The 22,563-nt window shown below is 62.1% G+C and overlaps 2 protein-coding genes across 3 annotated transcripts in view; one reads left to right on the top strand and one right to left on the bottom strand.

Moving 5' to 3' along the window:
* The first annotated feature begins 5,638 nt into the window (after positions 1–5,638).
* On the top strand, positions 5,639–9,710 carry ZNF414 (zinc finger protein 414). The gene is made up of 8 exons (XM_082495239.1): positions 5,639–5,725; positions 6,186–6,287; positions 6,380–6,487; positions 6,725–6,830; positions 7,061–7,599; positions 8,018–8,068; positions 8,818–8,976; positions 9,270–9,710. Exons 1-8 carry the CDS (start codon positions 5,656–5,658, stop codon positions 9,344–9,346), a joined length of 1,212 nt encoding a protein of 403 aa, XP_082351365.1. The 5' UTR covers positions 5,639–5,655; the 3' UTR covers positions 9,347–9,710.
* A 3,547-nt stretch (positions 9,711–13,257) lies between these two features.
* The window catches only part of LOC309681428 (acidic leucine-rich nuclear phosphoprotein 32 family member B), a 239,592-nt gene continuing 230,286 nt past the window's right edge, over positions 13,258–22,563 (bottom strand). The window contains exons 2-8 of one of the 2 annotated variants that reach the window (XM_082495315.1): positions 20,222–20,300; positions 17,550–17,699; positions 16,942–17,064; positions 15,694–15,892; positions 15,242–15,363; positions 14,777–14,831; positions 13,258–13,912 (exon numbers count right to left, since the gene is read on the bottom strand). In XM_082495315.1, the coding sequence (XP_082351441.1) occupies positions 13,824–13,912; positions 14,777–14,831; positions 15,242–15,363; positions 15,694–15,892; positions 16,942–17,064; positions 17,550–17,699; positions 20,222–20,275 (792 nt within the window). In that variant the 5' untranslated portion in view covers positions 20,276–20,300 and the 3' untranslated portion in view covers positions 13,258–13,823. Of the gene's footprint in view, positions 13,913–14,776; positions 14,832–15,241; positions 15,364–15,693; positions 15,893–16,941; positions 17,065–17,549; positions 17,700–20,221; positions 20,310–22,563 lie in introns of those variants that run through there. The other variant, XM_082495316.1, reaches the window with a different exon arrangement.

Below are 22,563 nucleotides of genomic sequence, written 5' to 3'. Positions count from 1 at the left end.
GGGTACTGTGAGGGCTTCCCAGTGCTCCAAGGGGCTCTCCCAGGGGTCTTGGGGGGTCTCTGAGGGGCTCCAGTTACTCTGCGGGTCCTGGGAGGCTCCCAGGGGCTCGGGCTGCTCTTAAGTCATGCGTCATCTGATGGACTTGGGATGCTCTGAGGAGTCCAGGGTGCTCCAAGGAACTTGGGGGGCTCAAAGGGCTCTGGGATGCTCTAAGGGGTACAGGGTGGTCTGAGCGGTTTGGGGAGCTCCAAAAGATTTGGGGTGCCCAGGGATGCTCTAAGGGGTCCAGGGCTTCCCAAGGGCTTCTTAGGACCCCAGGGTGCTCCGAGGGCACCACGATGCTCTGAGGGCCCCTGGGATGACCTGAGGGCTCTGGGATTCTTGGGGGACCCCGGGATGCTCCAAAGACCTTGGGGTGCTCCAAAGGCCCCCAGGATGTTCCAAGGGCCCAGGATGCTCCAAGGGCCCCTGGGATGTTCCAAGGCCCCCAGGATGCTTCAAGTTCCTGGGATGCTCCAAGGACCCAGGATGCTTCAAGGGCCCCAGGATGCTCCAGGAACTCGGGATGCTCCAAAGACCCCCCAGGTGTGCTCTGAAGGCCCGCCGGGATGCTCCAAAGACCCCCCCAGCGTGCTCTGAAGGCCCGCCGGGATGCTCCAAGAGCCCCGGGATGCTTCAAGTGCCTGGGATGCTCCAAGGCCCCCGGGATGCTCTGAAGACCCCCCAGGGTGCTCCAAGGGCCCAGGATGCTTCAAGTCCCCGGGATGCTCCAAGGGCTGCAGGATGCTCCAAGGTCCCGGGGATGCTCCAGGGACCCCGAGGCGCTTCGAGGGCCCCGGGATGCCGCAGCCGCCCGCAGGCGCCGGGATGCGGGAGCGCTCCCGCAGCCGAAGCGAGCGGGGAAAGGACGGGGGGGAGGGGGGGTTCCAAAACACCCGGGAAAAACACCCGGGGGGCACCGGGACGGGGCGGGGCCGGGTCAGGCCGCCCCCCCGCCGCCCCCGCCCCCTCTTCCGCACTGCTCCTTCCTCCCCCCCCCCTCCTCCTCCTCCTCCTCTCCCCCCCCCCCCCCCTCCTCTTCACTCTCGCGACAGCTCCGCGCAGAAAATGGCCCCGCGGCCGCGCCGCCGCTGATGTGCGCTCCGGGCGGCGCCGGCCCCGCCGCAGCCCCGGTACGTGCGGGGACGGGCCGGGGGGGGCAGCACCGGAGCAGCGGGCACCGGGGGCGGGGGGACCGGGGAGAGGGACCGGGGCTGCCGGGGGACCTGGAGGGAGACACCGGCCCCGGGGGGTGTACCGGCCCCGGGGGGTGTACGGGTACCGGGGGGTGTACGGGTAGCGGGGCTCCGCAGGGAGCTGGGACGTGCACCGGGGGCTGCGGAGGAGAGGGGGGGGGCGGGGGTCCGGGGAAGCAGCCGCCGTGGGGCTGCCGCCCACGGGGAGCTCACGGTTACGGGGGCCACTAGCCGTGGGGCCACTAGCCATGGGGGGTGCTGGCCATGGCTGTGTTACTGCCCACAGCGACTAGTAGCCACGGGTGTATCACCTATGGGGGGCTACTAACCGCAAAGACCACTAGCCATGGGGGTGCCACCCGTGTGGGTCTGCTAGCCATGGGGTTACTACCTGTGGGGCTAGTAGCACGGGGACAGCTAGCCACGGGAGGTGTTAGCCCCCGCTCTTTGCAGGCCCGTGGGAGCACCAGGACCCACTTCGCCCACCCCAGACCCCCACTGGGGTCTCCCCACAGCCTCTCCATCCTCCCGCACACGTGGGAGCCGCTTTGTTGCTGTCAGGGGCTGGAGGATGCGGCTGCTGGAGCGAGGGGGGTCCCACGCCACCGCCACGGTGTGGACTTGACCGGGGCCGGGGCTGCTGGGGCAGGGGACAGGGCTCAGGGGGGATGGTCCGTCCTCCCCAGATGGCTCCCGAAAGGATAGAGGTTTTTTTTTTCCAGCTGAAGAGCTGATGTAGCACAGTGCATCCGCCAACTGCGGGCAGCCAGGTAAAGGTGGGCACCGGGATGGTGCGGGGATACGGGGAAGTGACAGCACGCCACCCAGGTCGCCCGTGGCTTGGAGCAAAGCGGGGGAGATGGCGGGGACCCCCCCAGGCTGCCGAGGGCAGCCCTGCGGGGAAGGCTGAGAGATGCTTCCCAAGGAACCGCCAAAGGGCCTCGGCTGAGCTGCCCCTGTGTCCGCGCTGGGGACGTGGCACAGTGGCTGTGTGCGAGGCTCGGTGCTCGCCCCCTTGGATGCCCACGCTGCCACCAGCAGCAGCCGCGGCGAGGTCCGGGGTGGGCTCCGCGGGGCTCTCGGAGAAGATTTTCTGAGTTGGCAAAGCGGGGAGCCTGTCCTTGGAGCGAGACGGAGGGGAAAAACATTGAGGCAGCAGCTTTGCTCCAGCCCAAGTTGGGATTAGGGCACCCAAAGTTGCGGTGACCATGGCAAAGCCCAGGACTGCGGGGTGGCAGAGATGCCCGGTGCATCTTCCCCCCCTCCCCTCCCTCCCCCCCCCAGCTCCTGCAGGGCTCCTCAGGGATGTCTGAAGGCACCGGGAGTATTTATGGTGTACGTTTTAATTTATGATGTGCATTTTAACCGGGTGAGCGGTGGCCAGAGCGTGTGCCCGGGGCGGGCGGGGGGCTCGCCGCGCTGGCAGGAGCCGTGCCGCTGTCACAGCCTGTGCTTCCTCCCTCCGCGCCGCTCGGCGCTCACCGGCTGAGCGATCACATGAGCCCCTTGTTCGGAGCCTTTGTCTCTCATCTCCTACGCCGAGGAGCTGCCTTTCGGGAAGCCTCTGCAACCTCTGGCCGTAGACCACGCGGAGATGCTCAAATAGGATTATTTGTCCCATTTATCCTCCCAGGGTGGGTTTGTGGAAGTCTTCTGTGCTTGGCGATGCGTATCAACGCCCTGGTTCGTTTGAGGGAGATGAGCTGTATTAATTATTAACTCAATCAGCACCGGCGGCTGCTCTGGGTGACCAGTAGCTGCAAACCCCCCTGTTCATCCCATTGCCATCAGCCCCCCAAGAGGATTTTTCCAGGGTCCCCATTCACCACAGGGGCCGGAGAGAGGGAGTTTGGTGCCGGCAGGTTTTCACGGAGCCTGAACCTGCAGCAGGAAAACCCTTCAAAAAGCGACACCGAATTTGCGGTGGCTCCGGGATTTGGGTTTCCAGGGCAGGGTTTGCATCCGCGCTGGGGGAGTCGCATCTCCGGTGGCCATGTGGGGTCACTGGGGTTGGGGACGGGGACAGTTAAGGGGCACCTGGGTGGGAGCGTCGTGCTCAGGGTTGCAGAACGGAGAATGAAAAGTGTTGGATGCCATCCCACGGCAGGTGACAAACGCAGGAAAATGATACAGGTGCCACCGGCTCCCTGAAACCCAGGGCCTGGGCTGAGCCGACGGTGCTGCCGCCGTGTCCGCTGCCGAAAGCGCACCCGCGTACAACAGCTTTGCTGCGGCGGGACGATGGGGCAGCGAGCCGGGCGCAGGCCTCCTGGCCGCAACGCCGGGCGCCCGCATCCGTCTGCCTGCCCTCACCGGACCTGCCCCTCAGGAGGCATTTTCCCACCTTTTCCGGAGAAAAATCAGCTTAAAACTCATCTCTGGGGTAACCACCTGCAAGTGGGAAATGGAGAGCGGCGTCCGAGAGGGAGAGGAGGGAGGTTTCAGCACGAGCTGCGACGTGAGAAGGGGTTTGACCCCGGAGCACCGGGAGATGTCCGCCCCGGGAGCCGACAGCCCTCCTGCGATGCTGCCGAGGAAGAATTGCCCGGTTTCACGAAAAATGGACTTGGAAAAAAATGGCCTGTGCTCCTGCTGAGCTCTTGGTGCAGCGGGTGCGGGTGTCCTGCTCCCTTATGGCCTCGTCTGGAGGCCATTGGAGACCGCCCGTCCCCGGGGGACCGTCAGCAGGCACTGGGGACAGGCGGTGGCATCGAGGATTGATCCGGAGTCGGCGTTTCCAACGGGGAAGTGGGGAATTGGGGCGGTTTGCTACAGCCTGGAGGACTCGCTGCCCAGCGATGCTCCGGCAGCACCAAAGCTCTGTGGCTGCGGGCACGGTCACCGAAATGTGGCGGTGGCACACGGATGCCACACGAGGGGCCGAGCAGGCGGACGCAGCCCTGTCTCGACCCTTTTAATGCTTCCTCCCCCAAGAGAAGATTCCTGAGATTTTTTTTTTTTTTCCCAGCAAAACTGCATTTCCCCTTCCTGATAAAACAAAGCTCCATCAAAGCCGCCGTGAACTTTCTGTGCAGTGTTTACCCCCTCCCGCCCCGGCCGTGCCGCGTCGTGCGCACCGAACAGACCAACCCCTCCAACCGGGGGCTGAATTTCCTCTCCCGGGACACCATCAGCCCCTGGTGCTGCCCCAAATCCACCCCCCTTTCTGTGCCTGCCCCCCCCCCATCCAGCCCATCCTGACCTCAGCGCACGTTGCATCCCGCAGCGCCAGCAGAAGCTGAGAAAACAACTTAAAAAAAAAAAAAAAAAAAAAGCATCGCAACCCCCAAACAAAGCCGTAAGCCTGGGGGCGGCCGGAGAAATAATCCCGCATGGATTTTCCCCCCCCTTCCACCCTCCGTGCTGATTTATTGCCCGCTGGGTTGCGATCCCAGCGCCGCCGGTTGCTGCAGTAACGGCCGCTGAGCCCACCCTCGCCGGGCTAAAGCCCCCCTGTGCGTGGCCAGCCGGGAGCCGGGATGGAGCGGAAAAGCTGGGAAAATGGGAAAATGCCTCCTGAGCAGCTGCTGAGGGCTGGGGCCGGTGGGGGGCAGCGGGGTGGATGTGACCTGTCCCCAGGGACATTTGTGCGGGGGAGTCGTTGAGAGCTTGGGGAAACGTTAACCCTGGAACCGACTGCGGACGTGCTTGGGGCAGCCACTCCGCAGCCCCAGAGAGGATGAGGATGAGGATGAGGATGAGGATGAGGATGAGGATGATAATATTAATTTAATATTAATTTATTGTTAACGTAGTAATAATTTAATAATAATTTTCATTATTATTAACTTTGACATTAAGACACTATTGAGCCTCTCCCAAAGTGAGGGATTTTTCGGATGCTTTTTACTGGGGGCTGTTTGGCTTTCGCGTGTCGGACCGTCGCGCAGAGGCTCCGTGAGGCCGAGCCAAGTTCATTTTGGGGAGGGGCTGATGTAGTTTGGTGTGAAAGGAATCATCCCCGTGTGCCCATCAGCCGGGCATCGCGCTCCGCTGCCGATGCTTCTGGTCCTGCAATGGGACCCGCTGCTGCTCTTGGCTGGAAAAACCTTCAAAATTGGGGGGGAAGACCTTACCCCAAAGCGGGAGTCGCTGTGCCGGATGGCAGCTGGGGAGGGGGCCTTTTTCGGGGGGGGAGGGGGGTTGTGGACCACCCTTGGGGTGGGAGAAGCAGGAAGGGATGGTGCCAGCTCTGGCTTCAAAGCCACCGGGGCGAAGTGCCACCCTGTGAAGCCGGGACCTCCTGCCAGCTTGGCCCAGGAGGTCCCGAAGGAGGAGGAGGAGGAGGAGGAGGAGGAGACAGTCGACATCACACCGTGCCGAGCTTTAACCTCTCGCCCTTTGCGCTCGGTGTAGCATCACCAGGAGAAGACGCCGTCGGCAGCGCGTACCTCACCCCGTGCCCACCACCGGCCCGGCCATGAAGACGGAGAAGGACGAGGCTGTGCCCACCTTCTCCCTGGGGGGTAAATACTCCGGAGAGGGGGCAGGTGAGTCCCTCGTGCCACGTGGTGGTGGGGGGGGTGGTGGTGGTGGTGGTGAGAGGAGTTGGGGTGCGACAATGGGGAGAAGCCTTTGCTCCTCTTGCTCTTGGGTCCCTTTGGGGGAATCCCACCCCATGGGGGGTCGGGAGTGCCCTGAGGGTGTGTGTGGGTGTGCACGTGGCATCACCCAACCTGTCCAAGGTGGCATCACCCAACCCGTCCAAGACACCCGCACCCTCTGCCTCCATACCAGTAGCTGCTTCTAGAGCAAAGACCCGTCTCTAACTGGAGAGCTCCTGCCCCTCCAGCCCCTTCCAAACCAGCCCCCCCGCCAAATTGCCGCGTGTCCCCCCCCGTTTGTAAGGGGTGGGAAGGGGGACAAAGAGGGAGGTGGTGTAGGCAGGGCTGGGGCTCCGTGCTGCCCGCGGCAGGTGGTACCCACCGTCTCACGGCCTCTCCCCGGCAGGTTGCAGCGAAGCGGCTCTGCCCGGCGGCCCGATGCCGGTGGCGGGGAGCGGAGGGACCCCAACCCAGGACCTGCGGCCGCTGAAGCGCAGACCTGTCCCAGGTGAGCCCAGTCCTGCCCCCGGGAGGGGTTGGGGGGGGGGTGACAGCAATGTCCGGGGTGGGGACGAGGCCAACCGATCTGTCTCCTTCCAGGGAAGCACTACCAGTGCTCGAGCTACGGCTGCAAACTGGCCTTTCCCAGCATGCAGGAGCTGATGGACCACCTCAAGGTCCACTACAGACCCACACAGTCCCTGGAGGGTAAGGCCGGGACACCCCACGTCACTCCAGGGTGCCCTTTTTTTTTGGCTGGGAGGTGGCAAAGTGGGACTTGAAGCTTTGGCAGAGCTGGCGGTGGTGGTGCCCGTACCTCTGGGAGATGCTGCACAGCACCGGACGGGACTGGGGAGAGGGTGGGAGGCGCTGGAGACCCACTGGTGGGGCTGCCCCCGGCGCAGCCGGGCTCTTGCTGAATCTCTGCCCGATTTCTTCGCTCAGGTAAAACCTTCCGGTGCCCCACGCTGGGCTGCACGGAGACCTTCCCCAGCATGCAGGACCTCATGGCCCACATGAAGGTGCACTACAAGCCAAACCGCTACTTCAAGTGAGTCCCGCTGGTCCCCGTCCCCATCCCGTGTGCCACCCTGCCATCTCCCTGCCGACACCTCCCACGACACGTTGGGGGCACCCGAACAGCCCCGAGCACACGGGCTCCCACCTTTGCAGACCCCCCCCCAATTTTGGTGGCAGACCCCAGGGCAGGGCTATGGGGACGGGGGTTGTGTGATGCAGAGGGGGTCGCCGCTGCTGACGCTGCCTCTCCGGCCCCCGCAGGTGTGAGAACTGCATGCTGCGCTTCCGAACGCACCGCTCGCTCTTCAAGCACCTGCACGTCTGCTCCGACAGCGCCAGCAGCCCCGCGCCGCCGCCCCCCAAAACCGACAAGCCCGTCCTGCCTGCTACCTCTGCCCTGGAGAAGGACCCCCCGGCCAAACCACCCGAGGGGCTCCCCAAGCTCCCGGGCGTTATTCGGCCCCCGGAGAAAGAAGCCATCCTCCCCGGCGCGGACACTGCCCCGGCGGCCCCCGCCGTGCTCCCCACCGGTCTCCCCGAGCTGCCTGGCTCGCTGGAGGCGCTGCCGCTGGTCTCGCCGGCCCCCCACCCCTTCCCGCTGCTGGAGCCCGGTCTTTTCGGGCCGTCGTCCTTGACTCAGTTCTCGGGGCCACCCCACTCCTCGGTGCCGGGGCCGTTCCTGTCCTACGTGCCCCCTTCGCCCTACAGCTTGTCCCAGCCCCCGGCGCAGCATCGCCTCCGGCCCTACGTGCCGGGCCACGGCCCCCCCGTCTCCAACGCCGTCTGGAAGAAAAGCCAAGGTGAGCGCAAGGGGCCATTCGGGCAAACCTTCTTCTGCTCCCGCCTTGACCAGCAGCTCCCGGAGGAGGACCCGCCGTCGGCCAGCCGAGGATCCCCCTCCTCCCAGCCCCGTGCGAGACCTCCCTGGCCCCCTCCTCCCCGTCCCAGCCCCATCCCACCTCTGCCCCCCCCCCCCCATCCTCCTGCATCCCACCCACAGGGATGCTCGATTGATTGGAGAAAGCACCAGTAACCACCAAAAAAAAAACCACAAAAAAAGCAAATCTCCAAATTTTCCCAGCCCTGCTGCTCCCCGGCGTGCTGGGGGTGCAAGGCGGGGGGGCCGGGCTAGGCCTGCCCCCCTACATCCCCCCTCACCCCCCCAACCCAGGGAGGGGAAGACCTAATGCTTGTCTTGCCCCTCGATTCCCTCCGCAGGTGTGAGTGTCAGCCCACTCCTCCCATGCTTTGGCTCAGGAGTGACTCCAGGTTAGTTTGGCACCTAATGGTTGGGGGCTGCTTTCTGTCACTGGAGGGGATGGGGGGTGTGTGTGGGGGTGTGGCAGGTTGGGGGGGGGGGGGCCACAGGGGCTGGGAGAGGCCCCGTGGGGTGCTACGATGCTCCCCGGAGAGCAGAGGGGGAGGGCAGGCTCCCTCGTTTTTGGGAGCCACAGAGAGGGGATGCTGCCCAGGTAAGCTCAGAGATGGGGAGGGGGGTTCGCCGGCTGTGCCCCCCGCAACCACGGAGACTGGTTCCTCTGGCACCCGTGGGCAGAAGGAGCTGCTGTTTGGGCTCAACCCCCCACCCCCACCCCCCCCCCCAGGTCGCCCCGGCCCCAAAACCACTGCCCTTCGCTCCATGGGGTGCAGAGGGGCGACCGACGGGCAAAGGGCGATGGGGGCCGGGGGCACAGCCTCACCCCCTGCTCCTACATTTGGGGGTTCCCCCCCCCCCCCCCCCCATCCTGGGGAGGGGACCTCTGTGCATGTGGGGCTCGGAGCCGGGGGCGGGGGGGCTCCTTGCCCCTATAGCACCGGCCGATCCGAGCCCCACTGCACCCGGGGCCGCCTGCCCTGCACCCCGTGCTGCCGCTTCGCGTGGCTCCCACCGGCGGGGTTGGGGGGCTGCCGGGCACAGCCACCTCCCCCCTTCTCCCCCCCCCCATAGACATGGTGGGGGGCGAGGGGGGTGGGCTGGTGGGCGAGCGCCGTGCTTCCCTCCTCGCCCGTCCTTGCAGGGCACTCCTCCAACAGCCGCATCGTGTGGGAGCACACGCGGGGCCGCTACACCTGCATGCAGTGCCCCTACTCCACTGCCTCGCGGGAGGAGATGACCCTACACATCGAGGACCACCGCAAGAACCCCCCGCCGCCCGGGCGCCTGGACGCAGACATGGGTACGGACCCCCAGAGCGATGGGGAATTCGGCGGGAGGGACCCCCAACCGCTGTGGGGTACCCACGGGGAGCAGGCTCGACTGTGGCCAACGTGGACCTGGATCGCTCTGCCTTGGGGATGGGGGGGGTGGGGGGTGACCCGCTGCTGGGGTGGGCACCGCGCTCCGGCTCAGCCTGCAGGGATGTCCTGGAGGACATGGAGGGATAGGGGGGGGTCCACATCCCCTTCCCGCAGGAGCCGGGGTGCAAGGGGCTTGGCCACGGCCCTGACGGCTCTCTCCTTCTCCCTCCAGATTTCGGGGTGGGCATCGCCTCCTTCCACGCCAAGCTGACGCCGGAGATGGAGAACTCCCTGTACTCCCAGCTCTGATGCCCGCGGCTCCCATGGGACTGCTCCTGCGCCTCCCCATCCCTCCTCCCCACCCCCGAACCAGGCAGGGGGGCACCGCACAGCCCCGTGCCACCGCGCTGGGACAGGGACCCCCTTCCCGGGTACCCGGAGCATCCTCCAGCTCCATCCTCCATCCCCGGGCTGGCAAGGGATGGGTTTTTTTTCTCTTGAATTTCTACCCTCCCTTTTATTTTCGGAAACTCTAAACCCCCGGAACCCCGCGTCTCCCTCCCCAAACGGTGTCATTGCTTCAGCTCCAGGGGCTCTGGGGGGAGCCCAGTAGGTTGCTCAGGAGTTAGCGGACTTCTCTGGAATGAGGTCTCGAAATAATAAATGGGAATTGTACAGGAGCATCGACCGGGAGAGCCTCTGTCGGTCCCCGCGGCGGCTGGGGGCGATGGGGTGCTCCTGAGGATACCCCCCACCCAAAGGAGGGGGCAGATGGGGGCGGTACAGGGGCTGCGTCAACACATCCCAAACCATGAAGGGCTCCTGAAAAGCAGAGTTGGACCCTCCGCCAGCTGCACCCCGGCACCCAGATCGGGCACCCCAACCAGGGCAGGACCTCAGCTCCTTCTCCAGCGCCCAAACAGCCTCAGTGCCCGCCCCCCCCCCGCCCCCCCCATGAACGGGGGTGCCAGGGTGCTCCTCCGCACCAGGCAGAGAATGGGGCCCCCGCTCCACCCCAACGGCTCCTCCGTGCCCCGATCCCAAACCCTGGGGGGGGGGGCTGCACCACCATCCCCCAACCCCCCCCCCTCCGTGGGAGCCGAGCGGCTGTGTGTTCCCACCCCGGGGGGGGTGCTCCCCGGGGTCCCGCTTTTTCCGCGCAGGTGCCGGGCCCCATCCCAGCGAGGTGAAAAGTTTGCTGCAAACTGGTTCGCGCCGCGGCGTGCCACCACATGCACCGGTGCCCACGCTGCCTTTGCTGGCCAGGCGCCAGCCACCGCCGCAGCAAGGGACGGCCGCGCTGGCACCCCTCTACCCCGCACCCCGGGGGGGGTGGAGGTGCCACCAGCCCCAAGAGGGGACACGGACCCCCAGGGGAATTTTTTCCCCCCCCTCCCAGCTCAGCCCTGGAGCTGCCCCTTTCCCATATTCACCCCAGAACACAGGTCCTGGGGTGGGGGGGTGGGAATTCATACTCACACCTCCCCTGCCCATTGCCAGCAGCGAGCGCGCAGCCTGGCTGGGGGTATGCCAAGCTGGGGGGGCACAGAGCAGAACCCCCATGCCCACAGCTCTGCCCCATGGTGGGGGCTCAGGGAGGGGGGGGCCGATGGCCGCCTGGCTGCATTGGCTGTGCCATCCTCCCACTGCAATCCCTGCGGATGGGGGAATGGCATCGTGGACCACCACTGTTCACCCCCCCACTGCCCCCCCTGCGCTGGGCAGCCTCGCCACGCCGCCCTCCCCAGCCCAGTGGTGGGGACTGCGCCCCGGGGGGGGGATCACTGGCCAGAGGCACCTTGGACGAGGATGGCGAGGATGGAGAGAAACTGGGGGGAGTGGAGAGCCAGCTGGACGGACAGACTGGGCTGGACAGACCGAGCTGCAGCTCCAACACTGCTGCTGCCATGAACGGGAGCGAGTGGGATGGCTCCCCACTGCAGTGGGGCAGCCCCACAGTCACCCGTCTGGGTGGGGAGGGGGTGGCGAGGCTGTATTTGCAGAGGGCGATGCCCTCAGCCATGGGGGGTGGGGCTGGGTGATGGGGGGGGGCTGCACGGGCAGCACTGGGGGGGCAGCAGCCCCTCGAGCCGGCGGTTGGGAGTGGGGCTGGCAGCAGCCACAGCGCTGCTCTGCCTCCCGGCTCCGGTCCACGCAGGGCCTGGGGCTGTCGTCCCCCCATCCGTCACAGACACCCCCCTCACTGCAGGCCCTGAGCGGGGGGAGAGGTGGAGGTGCGCCGAAACCTGAGCAGAAGCCCCCCGGCTGCTGAGACCTGATGGAGCAGCAACTCGTTACAGAGCCAGAGCAGGACCACGCAGCCCCAGCATGGTGAGGGACCCCTCCGGCCCCCAACAAAGGGGGAGCACGGTGGCATCGGGCGCAGCTTGGACCCCTCCAGCCCCAGCAAGCACAGGCAGCCACCCTGCCCCCCCCAGCACAGCCGGCAGCGGGGTTCCTGCTCCTGCCTTGCAGCCATACCCCGAACACCCAGTTTCCTCCTGCAGGGCAAAACGCGGGTGCCCACCCTACACCCCGCGGCGGGACCCTTCTCCCGCCGCTCCCTGACCACGGGAGCCTGGCTGCAGCCACATCCCATGCGGGTCCCGCAGACGCATCTGTGCCAGGACTCGGGATGGTTTGTGCCACTCCACCCCACACCAGAGGCTCCCCCCAGGCTCCGTTCCCATCTCGAGTTCCCAAATCAGGTCCACCAGCCCACGGGCACATAGCGAGGACCCACCCGGCCGGGGCTCAGAGCAAAGCCAGGCCATGTCGGCGACACAGGATAGTCACTGCTCCCAAAAAGAGACCCCAGAAAAATTGCCCAAAAACTTCCACCCAGCGCTCCTGCAGGCTGGCTGCAGCTCGGGCGTTCCTCGAGCAGAGGGCAGCCGAGACAACAACATTCATGGCAATGGATTTTTAAAAACTGAAGTCTTTATTAAAAGTTTTATCCAAATTTTGTAACAAAAGATACAAAAGGGCTGGAGATCCTTATTTCTGGGACTATTCTGACCAATCAAAACCTGACAGTTACTAGGCTAATATAAAATCCATACAATCTGCTAAAAATGCAGGGAAAAATTAGAAGTAACTGCTGCTCTGAAATTTCTTTTTAAAATTCCTTTAACATTTATAAGTTACTCAGTTTGCATTTTACAGGACTAGTTCTTCTCCGAATGGTTACAGCTACTGTACAATGCAAGAGACAACAGCAAGAACAGAACAAAGCAACAGAAACTCGGATGTGCTGCAACACACACCGCTCCTCTGAAGGAACCGCCGCGAGTCTCGCCGCCGAGCGCCGGGTGCCGACTGATTGCCCAGAGCAACCACCGGGAACGCCACAAAGTGCCAGTGCGTCTGCACCCGTGGGGAGCCTCAGCGGCAGGAGGAACAGCGGTTACTCCCACCCCAGCGCGGCTCTCCGGCACCCAGCACTGAGCAGTTACCATCCCTTGGATGCCACGGGGCCAGTTCTCCCCAGAAGCCGAGGGACGTGCCAGCTGAACACCTCCAGGCAGGGGAAGGGCGGGCAAGGGGTCAGAAACCCTCCGGCGGAGAGCTACGCCTGGCTGAAGCCCCCCCACTTTCCCCTTCCAGCCACCGCAGGGTGGAGGGGGGGGGACACACAAGTGCTCTGCGGCACCGACGGTGCTCCCGCAGAGCGCAAACACGAGTGGGAGAGCTGGATTTCTCCTCAACCCACTTCTCTTCGTGCTGCAAAGGAAAGAGGAGGAGGAGGAGGACGCGTACACCAGGCTACCGCCGAGGCAACTGTCCAGAGCTGGTACTGGCTAGCAGAAGGACCCTGAGAATATATAGGCTAACACGGTCTCCCGGGGAACGCCGAGTTAGGTGCATCACAGTGATACTGGTTGAACGTGTTCTGTACAGTGCGAAATGGAGTTTGACAGAAGTGCAGTATCCCTTAACCTGCTATTTCCTATCCCTTCCTAAAGGCAGAGGCTGCCACGGGGTGACGAGAAGCCTCAGCACAGCAAAGACGCTCACGGCCGCAAAAAATCAGACTTATTTGGACATCCAAGTGAAAGTTGTTAGGTGGCCACTGGGAAAAATATTCCAGTTTATAAAAAAAAAAAAATAAAATAGGAAAGCAAGTGCAGGGCTACTGCAAGGTGCATCCTCAGAGGTACCAGGTCTTGCAAGCAGCCAACCCTCCCTCCCCAAGACCCCAAGCAACCCCCCGTCCCCAGCACTAAAGTATCTTCAAGCATCTCCAGAGATCACATCACCATGATTTCTGATCAGAGAGCCCTCAGCGATCGTTCGCTTTGAGTCCATTTAGATGAACCACATTTGCACCCACTGCTCAAGATGGCTCAAGCGTCTTCAGAAAGCTGAGCTGAGGGCACGCGGATAGCGAACGCCTTCTTTGCTGTCAGGCAGGGCGGCGAGCTGGAGCTCTGGGTCCAGTGTGGCAAGGCCGATTTCAGACATGAAAGATACCCCGGGAGGAAATTTTTTTTTTCTTTTTTTTTCTTTTTTTTTTTTTTTTTTTTTTTTTTTTTGCAAACTGCTGCACAAACCACAGAACGGAGAAAGCCTTTGGTCATGAGATACTTGTGAGAAAGTGAGCCTTGTATGGAAGATTCCCCTGAATGCCTACAGTATTCTACATCTTAAAAAAATATATTGTGGACGCTGCAGCCATACAAAGGGGGGAGGAGTGGGAGACGGGGATTTACAGTCTCACACAGACACAACGGGGAGGTTAAGACAAGCACAGTCATAGTCTGTAAAACTGATTGGCTCGCTCGGATCAGTCATCCTCATCGTCCTCTTCGTCTTCTGGATCTTCCTCTCCTTCATCCTCTAGATTTCGTTTTCTCTTTTCCCCTCGCGGAAGGTCTGCAAAGAGAGGCGAAGCGTGAAGCTCTGTTCAGTCTTGCGGAACAGCACTTGAGCTGTGGCTCGAAGCCGCGTCAGCCACAGCTGCTGGTGAACAAGCACAGACTAGACTGGCACCATTACGGAGCCGAGATCCACCCTGCCCAGTTTCTCATGGCACCCAGAAAAGCCGGGACTAGCACAAGACAGTTAACTATTTTCTGCGCCCTCCAAGCATCCCAGATTTCAACAGCCGCTTGAAAATGGGCTTTTTTGTTGAGCACCACCGAAAACGTAGCATCTGCAGAATTCAGTCACTTCTGACCAAGCTCATACAAGATCATTTGAAGTCACGCCAGCCACTATAGTCTGTCAACATTCATTCGGGTGTTTATAGTTGGTGATAACCAGAGGAGTCTGGACTCAAGTCAAGGAGCTCAGGTCTACGCTCCTCTCTATGGCTGAGAGGAGAAACGCGTCTCTCCAAAAGCATTTCCTCACACACACTGCTAACATGAGCTTCTGTGACGGAAGCCCTGCTCCTCCACGGTCTCTCAGTTCAAGCTAGAACCATGTTTCTAGGCAATTTCTCTCTTTAATATTTGGCAGATTTACCCAGCTCGGTTGTGTTAGCAGGCACTGGAAACCCGTTTCCCCATCACCACTGTGTGACCCCCTGTTTATAACCACTATTCCAGAGTCAGCTTAGGCATAAGCAACAGCTTCAGCGGTGCCCATAACCAGAAACGCAGCACTTCCTACCAGGGAAAAGCTGCAGGCAACAACGGCACTGCGCCGAAGCTTGGGAAGCTCTACAAACCCAGCAAATGTGTGAGACTGTTGAGGCGGCTTTGCAGGCACTTAAGTTGTTAGGATTTGACTCACCATCATCAGCTTCATCTTCTTCATCGTCCTCGCCATCTTCCTCCTCATCTTCCTCCTGGAGGCAAAACAAGACGCTTTGTCGCAAGAACCACAATCCCATGACCAAGGTGTAATTCCATACCAACATCTTCCTTCACCGCTGCTCCCGCCCTACTCTAGCCTCAGGGTGGCAGGTACAAGCCGAGCAGGGAGAAGCTGCCGGTTCCTAAAGAGCTTCTTGCGTCCCCACGAATGGGGCTGTACAGCTTTAGCCCTTGAAGCCACAGGAAGCACCGGGCTGAGCAATAAACGAGTGTGAACCAGCAAACTCTGTGGACCACGAGTCAAAAGACATATAGGGAAAACCCAGAGCACGCAGCAGTGCTCCTCAGGTCTGCCCACATCTGTGACATCTGCTCAGATGGGTCACCAGGTTAAGGGACAAAAGCACTACCAAACATACCAACGTATGACAGAAAGCCTCACCTCATCATCTACTCCATCCTCTTCCTCTTCACCTTCCAGATCATCATCTTCATCTTCTTCATCATCAATGACTTCTTCATCCAAATCATCTTCCTCATCATCATCGTCCTCTTCCTCACCTTCTACCAAAAGCAAAGGGAAGTAAGCATTGCAGTTCCCAAACACTCGCTGCTCCCAGACAATAGACTCGCACCTCCAACCCCAGTGCTTCGTGAGCAACGGGCAGGAAATCCCACAGAAGATGCGTGCGCAAGGAGCGCCAGCAACAAGCCCCATCAGCTTGCAGCAACTCTCGTGGCTTACACAGCCTGCCAAAGGGGGGAGCGGGGCTACCCGCACAGCCCCTACCTTAGCGGCAAGTCATAATCACCATTTATTTAGCAACGTGACCACGCAGAAGGGGAAAAACGGGTTGCTTCCCAGCGAGAAAACCAAGAGGAGAAAATCCTCACCTTCCCCATTCTCATACTCATCTTCCAGTCCATCCCCATCTGCTTCAGGGTCTGAATCAGGGGCTTCCTGGTCATCAGCATCAAATCCATCTAGGTAGGTGAGCTGGGGCAGAAGGGTGAACACGCTCTCCCGGTAGTTGATGAGCATTGTCACCTCACAGTTGAAGAGGTCCAGACTATGGAGGTTTGGCAACTTTTTCTGCAAAGATCAATTCGTTCGATTATTTGCAGGCTGACACTGTTTGATGATCAGGCGGCCATCAGAGGACAGCTGGTTTGCTACCCAGATCTAGTACAGAAGTGCCTTTGCATGCATGATTTGCACCGTGTGCTCCTCAGATGGAGAGAAGTTACTGCTCTTGCTAAGTGTAGGCAAAGATTCCTTTTTAGCTCCTCTGTCCTAGTTTCCCCTCCTTGAAGCCAGCTCCCTGTGAAACCATTTGCAAATCTTACTCCCTTCTGAATGGGGTGGGCAACAAGCACAGAAAGCCCAGCTCCCCCGAGCACTGAGCCGGACTCATCCTGCCCAAAACATCAGGCAAAATACCGTTGAGAGCACAATGCACGGAGACGTGCAGACTGCGCCTGTGTGCCTTTCGGCACAGCCACGGCAGCTCTCCCGCTCGGGCCATTGCACCATCCACCAGGTCAGGAGAAGGAGGAGTAAACCAGTTTCATGCTCTTTCTGGAGGGGATGGAGGGGACCAAAGGCAACAGCTAACGAGGCAAATGCCCTAGATGAGGCCTTTCAGCTACAGAGTCAGGATCACAAGGCGAGAGCCTTCTTTGGGGCAGTTCAGATGCCACGGGAACGCCCTGCGATGCACGTGGTGACAGCACCCAGGGCGAGAGGGTCCCAGCCCAGCACAACAGCGCCTTCGGACTGATGCAATGGACACCCTCACTGGCGTCCAACCAACTCATCTCCATGACACCCCAGGTGCCACCTACCTCAAACTGCATCCGACCCATTAACGGTCCTTTTTCAGATGGACACTGAGCACTGCATCCACTGTTTTACTCATCCAGCCCAATTTCATGCTTCTTTTAGCAACTGGCTGCTGGTTTTCCAGACAGAGGAGCCATTAACTATTAGCCCAGCCTCAAATTGGACCCACTCATCTGTTCCCATCAGAACCACGAAGTGCTGTTGGAACAGTTACCAAGACATTGGACTTCTGCTGCACAGACACGCTCCCCAAAGGAAACAATGTCATCCCTTAGATTCCAGCACAGCCTTCCACTCACCAAGGGCTCCAGGGTATTGATGTCTTTGATCTTGTTGCCGCTTAGATTCAAGTGTGTCAGGTTAGGAGTTCTCTCTGCTAGAACTTCAAGGCCACCAGAAATCCTGTTATCACTCAGCTCCAGCTGCCAGGAGGGAATATCACATGGTCACAAAGTGTCTTGGCTTGTGACATGGGGAATAAAATTGCCCTGAGAACCGGGCACCCAAGTTCCAGACCCTGTTCGTTAGATCACGCCACAGAGCAACAGTTCAAGTTTTCACTTGAAACCTCTTTTCCCCTGGTAACACAGCACTCCCAGCCACCTCTCTGCGGCAGGACACAGGGGCTCTAAAACCCAAAATATTTATGATGCTACTGAAGCACCCCCAAATAGCACAACAGCCAAAGCAAGAAAAAGGATGCTAAACATACAATGAGCTCAAAAGTATTTTGTTGCATACAAAAAAACCACCTCTCTCACTTGCACAGGTTGTAGGCTGCAGAGGAAAAAGCAAATTCAAATGGCCTTTTACTGGCATATGCAGGAAAAACTACTGTCAGCAGGGACAGAGCAGCAGAAGTCCCAGAGCAAGGACTGCTGGAGATGGGACCAGAGGTCTGACTCACCTTCCGGAGTTTGTTGAGTTTGGGGAGATTGGAGACGGACAGCAAGTTGATGTTGATCATGCTGAGGAACTCCAGGTTCTCGAAATCTGAAGAGAGACCAACGATCTTCCCATCGTCCGAACGGCAGTTATCGAGAACCAGCTCCTTCACCTGCCAACAGAGACACCCAGCAGCTGTCATCACACCCAGCTAAGTCTCACCTCCAGTCTATCAAGCTGACATCAGGCAGAATGACCAACACTTCAGAGCAGCAGGTGTGTCTGAAGGTCCTCCTCACTCACATTAAGGGACACACAAGATCTTAAAGCTAAATAACTTTTGCAAGGACACAAGGTGAGGATCCCTCATGGCGGTTAGGACTTCACCCTTTAAGCACGAGCCATGCACCACGCGACAGCAGCACCACCCCACAGCTCCAACGAAGGTCCACCTTCTCCACTGAGAAGCATGAAGGGGTCGAACCATGAGGTTGCAGCAAAACGTTTTGCACACAAGGCATCAAAAAGCTTTCAGAGTCACACTTCAGGCTTCACCACCAAGAGACCAAACAAGGTCATCTGGTTTTGACCCCTTCAGCTTTCTCCCCCATGCCACCGTGGTGCTGGGAAACCTGCCTCCAGAAGATTCGTTTCCCTGTGACAGTCTCCACGCGCAGAGGTGACACATCTGCCTCGGCAGCTCTCTAAGCAGATGAGCTCAACCTCAGGCTCGTCGCAGTGCAGGACCACTGATGGCATCTCCTATTTTGCCCAGCACAGACTCCACGCACAGAAGCCATCGCTACCCACTAATTCAGCACAAAAATCAACCCCCCTGTGGCACCAGGACCGTGAAGCACCAGCAGAGAACTGCCTCCCCCCCCAAAGCCTGGAGGGTAAACATACCTGGCAGCCCCCTCTCCCCCAAAGCACAGGTGAGTGCTCAAGCCGCAGATCTCACAGGCCACTTCCAAAACTTGTTTTTACCCCACACAGTCTTCCCAGCAAAATGCAAAAATCAGCCTCGGCCAGAAGGCTCGTGGTGCTCTCCAAATTCCTCCTTCGCAGCGCTCCCATTTTACCTCTCTCGCTCAGATCAGCCAACTTGTAGGGAGTCATTTTAGAATCCCTTTGCCTGACTGGCAGCAGAGCGGAGTTGCAGAGCTGCCGTGCCACCTTTGCAGCACAAACTCCGAATGAATTACCGCTTCGAACTCCCGAAGCGGCACCGCTGGCGGGGGCTCCGAGGCGAGCAGCCAACAGGCTCAGCCAGGAGCGTTGTCGCTGAGCTCGTTTTGCTCCCCAACGCCCCGGAGAAGCCTCCCACCGAACCCAGGCTGTCCCCACGGTGGGTGTAACGGTGGCCGAAGCCGTCCCTCCGCCACCGCCGCCGTGGCTGCGCTGGCGTGGGCACACAACGCAGGGCATGACCTGACCTGGTGGGCAGCAGCTTCGGCGCAGCGCGGCGGCCTGTCCTGGGTGGCAGGACAAGCGCTGGCGGTAGGACCAAGTGGCCAGGATGGCTCTTCCCAGCAGCAGGGCTGGCCCGCACCGCCCTCGCTCCCATGGCCGCAGGTGGCCATTGCCCCCAACTCCGGGGGTCAAACCCGAGGAGGGGGACGCACCGGTGTCCAGCCTCCGGAGGGGGGGGGACCCACCGCCCCCCAAACGGCTCTCACCCCACAAATCCCTTTGCCATCCGCAAAGCACCTTTAACCTCTACCCAAAGCTCCACTCACAGCCCATTTTCCTCATTTTTGAGTTTAAGCTGCCGCGACACGGCGAGCCCCGTCCCCGAGCCCGCTGACAGCCACCTCACGGCGAGGCGAGCGGCGGGGCTACCGGCCCTAACCGGGAAGGGGGCGACCGACCTTTCGGAGGCCCAACCGGAGGCCCAAGGACGAAGCGAAGCCCCGGGCCTGGCCCCGTGGCGGCCTACTGAGGGCAGCGGGCGGCTCCGCTCCCCCCGCCGGGCGGTGGCGGGGCCCGGGGGGCGAGGGCGGCCCGGGAGGCCCGGCCTCCGCCTCAGCCCCTTCCCCGGGCGAGGGGGAACCGCCGCCCGCGCCCCGGCACGCAGCTCACACACACATCGGGGCCTCCCGGGAAGGCCCCGCTCGGGCCTCGCACCGCCGCCGAGCTCTGACAGCGCGGCCCCCGAGAGCCCCCCGCGGCGGGAAGGAGCCCCCCCCTCGGGCCCGGCCCAAGCACACCCCGCGGGAGAGGCCGGGCCCCGGCGGGGCGGGCTGGGGCAGGCCCGGGCGGTCGCTAACATGGCCGAGCCGCCATGGCTGCGCGGGGCCGCACCGGCCTTACTCAGCGGTTCCGGCGCGGCGGGGACATAGCGCGGCCCGGGCCGGCCCCGCCGCTCCCCGCCTCGCCGCCCAACGCCCCCCGCGCCGCGCCGGGCCGGGCCGGGCCGGGCCCGGCTGCCGCCGCCCCGGGCCGGGCCCCGCCGCGCACGTGCGCGCCGCCATGCCGGGGGGGGGGGGGGGGAAGCGGTGGTGTCCCCACCACCGCACTCCGCACCACCACCCTCCCCCCCCCCCCCTCCCTCCCTCCCTCCCTCCCTCCCTCCCTCCCTCTTCCCCCCTTCCCTTCTCCCGCCACTGTGCGGGACCCCCGCCGCCGCCGCACGTGCCCGCCCGATCCGCCTTCCTCCCCGCTCCCGCCACGCGCTCTCGGCGACCCCGGTACCTCGCCCGGCTTCTTGTTGCGCAGCTCCAGCGTCAACCGCTTCTTCATCTCCATCCTCCCGCCGCCGAGCCGAGCCGAGCCGAGTCGAGCCCCGCCGCGCCGCCCCGAGCTCCCCGCGCCGCCGCCCCGCCCCGCTCTGCTCCGCTCCGCTCCGCTCCCGCCGCCGCCGCCCGCCCGAGCCCGCGCGCGCCGCCGCCGCCGCCGCCGCCTGGGCAGAGGAAGGCGCCAACGGCAACAAAGGCGGCGCGCGCCGCGACCCCTGCCGGCCGCGCGCCGCGCCACACCCCCCCCCGGGCACACACACCCCCCCACCCCCCCCCCTCCGCGAGGCAGCGCCCCCTGCCGGCCACGCCCCGCCACGCCACGCCCGGGGGGGGCCGCGCGCCCAGACACCGGCCCCGGGGCCACGGTCCCACCCCGGCACCGCATTCCCATCTCCGGCACCACGTTCCCACCCCCAACACCACGTTCCCATCCTCTGGTGCCATGTTTCCAGCCCCTGGTACCACATTCCCAACCCAAACATCACTTTCCCACCCCAGCACCATATTCCCAACCATCCCCAGGCACCACGTTCCCATCGCCAACACCACGTTCCCATCGCCAACACCATGTTCCCATCCCCAACACCATGTTCCCATCCCCAACAGCACATTCCCATCCCAGCACCACATTCCCACTCCGGCACTGTGTTTCCAACCATCCCCAGGCACCACACTCCCATCCTGGCACCACTTTCCCAACTCCAAACCCACATTCCCACCCCTGCACCACGTTCCCATCCCCGGCACCGCATTCTCAACCATCCCCTGCACCACAGTCCCATCCCAACACCACATTCTCATCCCAACACCACATTCCCACCCTGGTACCACATTCCCACCCTGGCACCATATTCCCATCCTCGCACCACTTTGCCATCCCAACACCACATTCTCATCCCAACACCACATTCCCACCCTGGCACCACGTTCCCATCCCCAGCACCGCATTCTCAACCAGCCCCTGCACCACAGTCCCATCCCAACACCACATTCTCATCCCAACACCACATTCCCACCCTGGTACCACATTCCCACCCTGGCACCACATTCCCATCCCAACACCACATTCCCATCCCGGCACCACTTTCCCATCCCAACACCACATTCCCACCCTGGCACCACATTCCCATCCCAACACCACATTCCCATCCCGGCACCACTTTCCCATCCCAACACCACATTCCCACCCTGGCACTACATTCCCATCCCAACACCACATTCTCATCCCAACACCACATTCCCACCCTGGCACCACATTCCCATCCTGCCACCACTTTCCCATCCCAACACCACATTCCCACCCTGGCACCACATTCCCATCCCGGCACCACATTCCCATCCCGGCACCACATTCCCATCACGACACCACTTTCCCATCCCAACACCACATTCCCATCCCGTCACCACATTCCCACCCTGGCACCACATTCCCATCCCAACACCACATTCTCATCCCAATACCACATTCTCATCCCAACACCACATTCCCATCCCAACACCACATTCCCACCCTGGCACTACATTCCCACCCCAGCACCACATTCCCACCCCCGTGCCCGGCCTCCTCTCGGTGGCCGCTGAGGCTGTGCCCGCCGGGGGTGCGGCAGCCGGGGAGGCTGATAAAGGCGGGTGTTGGTCGGGCTTTTGCTAAAGGAAGGACGAGATAACGGCGGGAACTCCCTCGTTACCGGGAGGGTTGCGATGATGTTTTCCCCCTCTCTCATGTGATGGGCACCCGCAGAGGCTGGCGGCTCTCCCTGGCCAGTGCTGCGCTCCGGGTGGCGGCCATCGGGAGCCGGTGATTCCAGGCTGAGGGAGTTGGGGGGGTTCAGCCTGGAGAAGAGAAGGCTGCGGGGAGACCTGAGAGCCCCTTCCAGTGCCTAAAGGGGCTCCGGGAGAGCTGGGGAGGGACTCCTGATCAGGGAGGGGAGCGATGGGATGAGGGGGGACGGTTTTAAACTGGAAGAGGGGAGATTGAGATGAGATCTGAAGAAGAACTTCTTGGCTGTGCGGGCGGTGAGCCCCCGGCGCAGGGTGCCCCGAGAAGCTGTGGCTGCCCCATCCCTGGAGGTGGTCAAGGCTGGGTTGGACGGGGCTGGGAGCAACCTGGGCTGGGGGGAGGTGGCCCTGCCCAGGGCAGGGGGATGGAACCGGGTAATCTTTAAGATCCCTTCCAACCCAAACCATTCCATGACTCTATGAATCCCACCGTCATGCCACAGGTGAGGTGAGGGTTGGCGGGGCGGCCGCAGCCCGTGAGGTTCATGGCTGCCGGAGCACCTGGCCTGGCCGTGCCCA

This window comes from Vanellus vanellus (genome assembly GCF_965231255.1).
Source record: "Vanellus vanellus genome assembly, chromosome: 25".
Taxonomy (NCBI): domain Eukaryota; kingdom Metazoa; phylum Chordata; class Aves; order Charadriiformes; family Charadriidae; genus Vanellus; species Vanellus vanellus.
The sequence above is the reverse complement of the archived record's forward strand: the minus strand, read 5'-3'. Positions and strand labels throughout refer to the sequence as shown.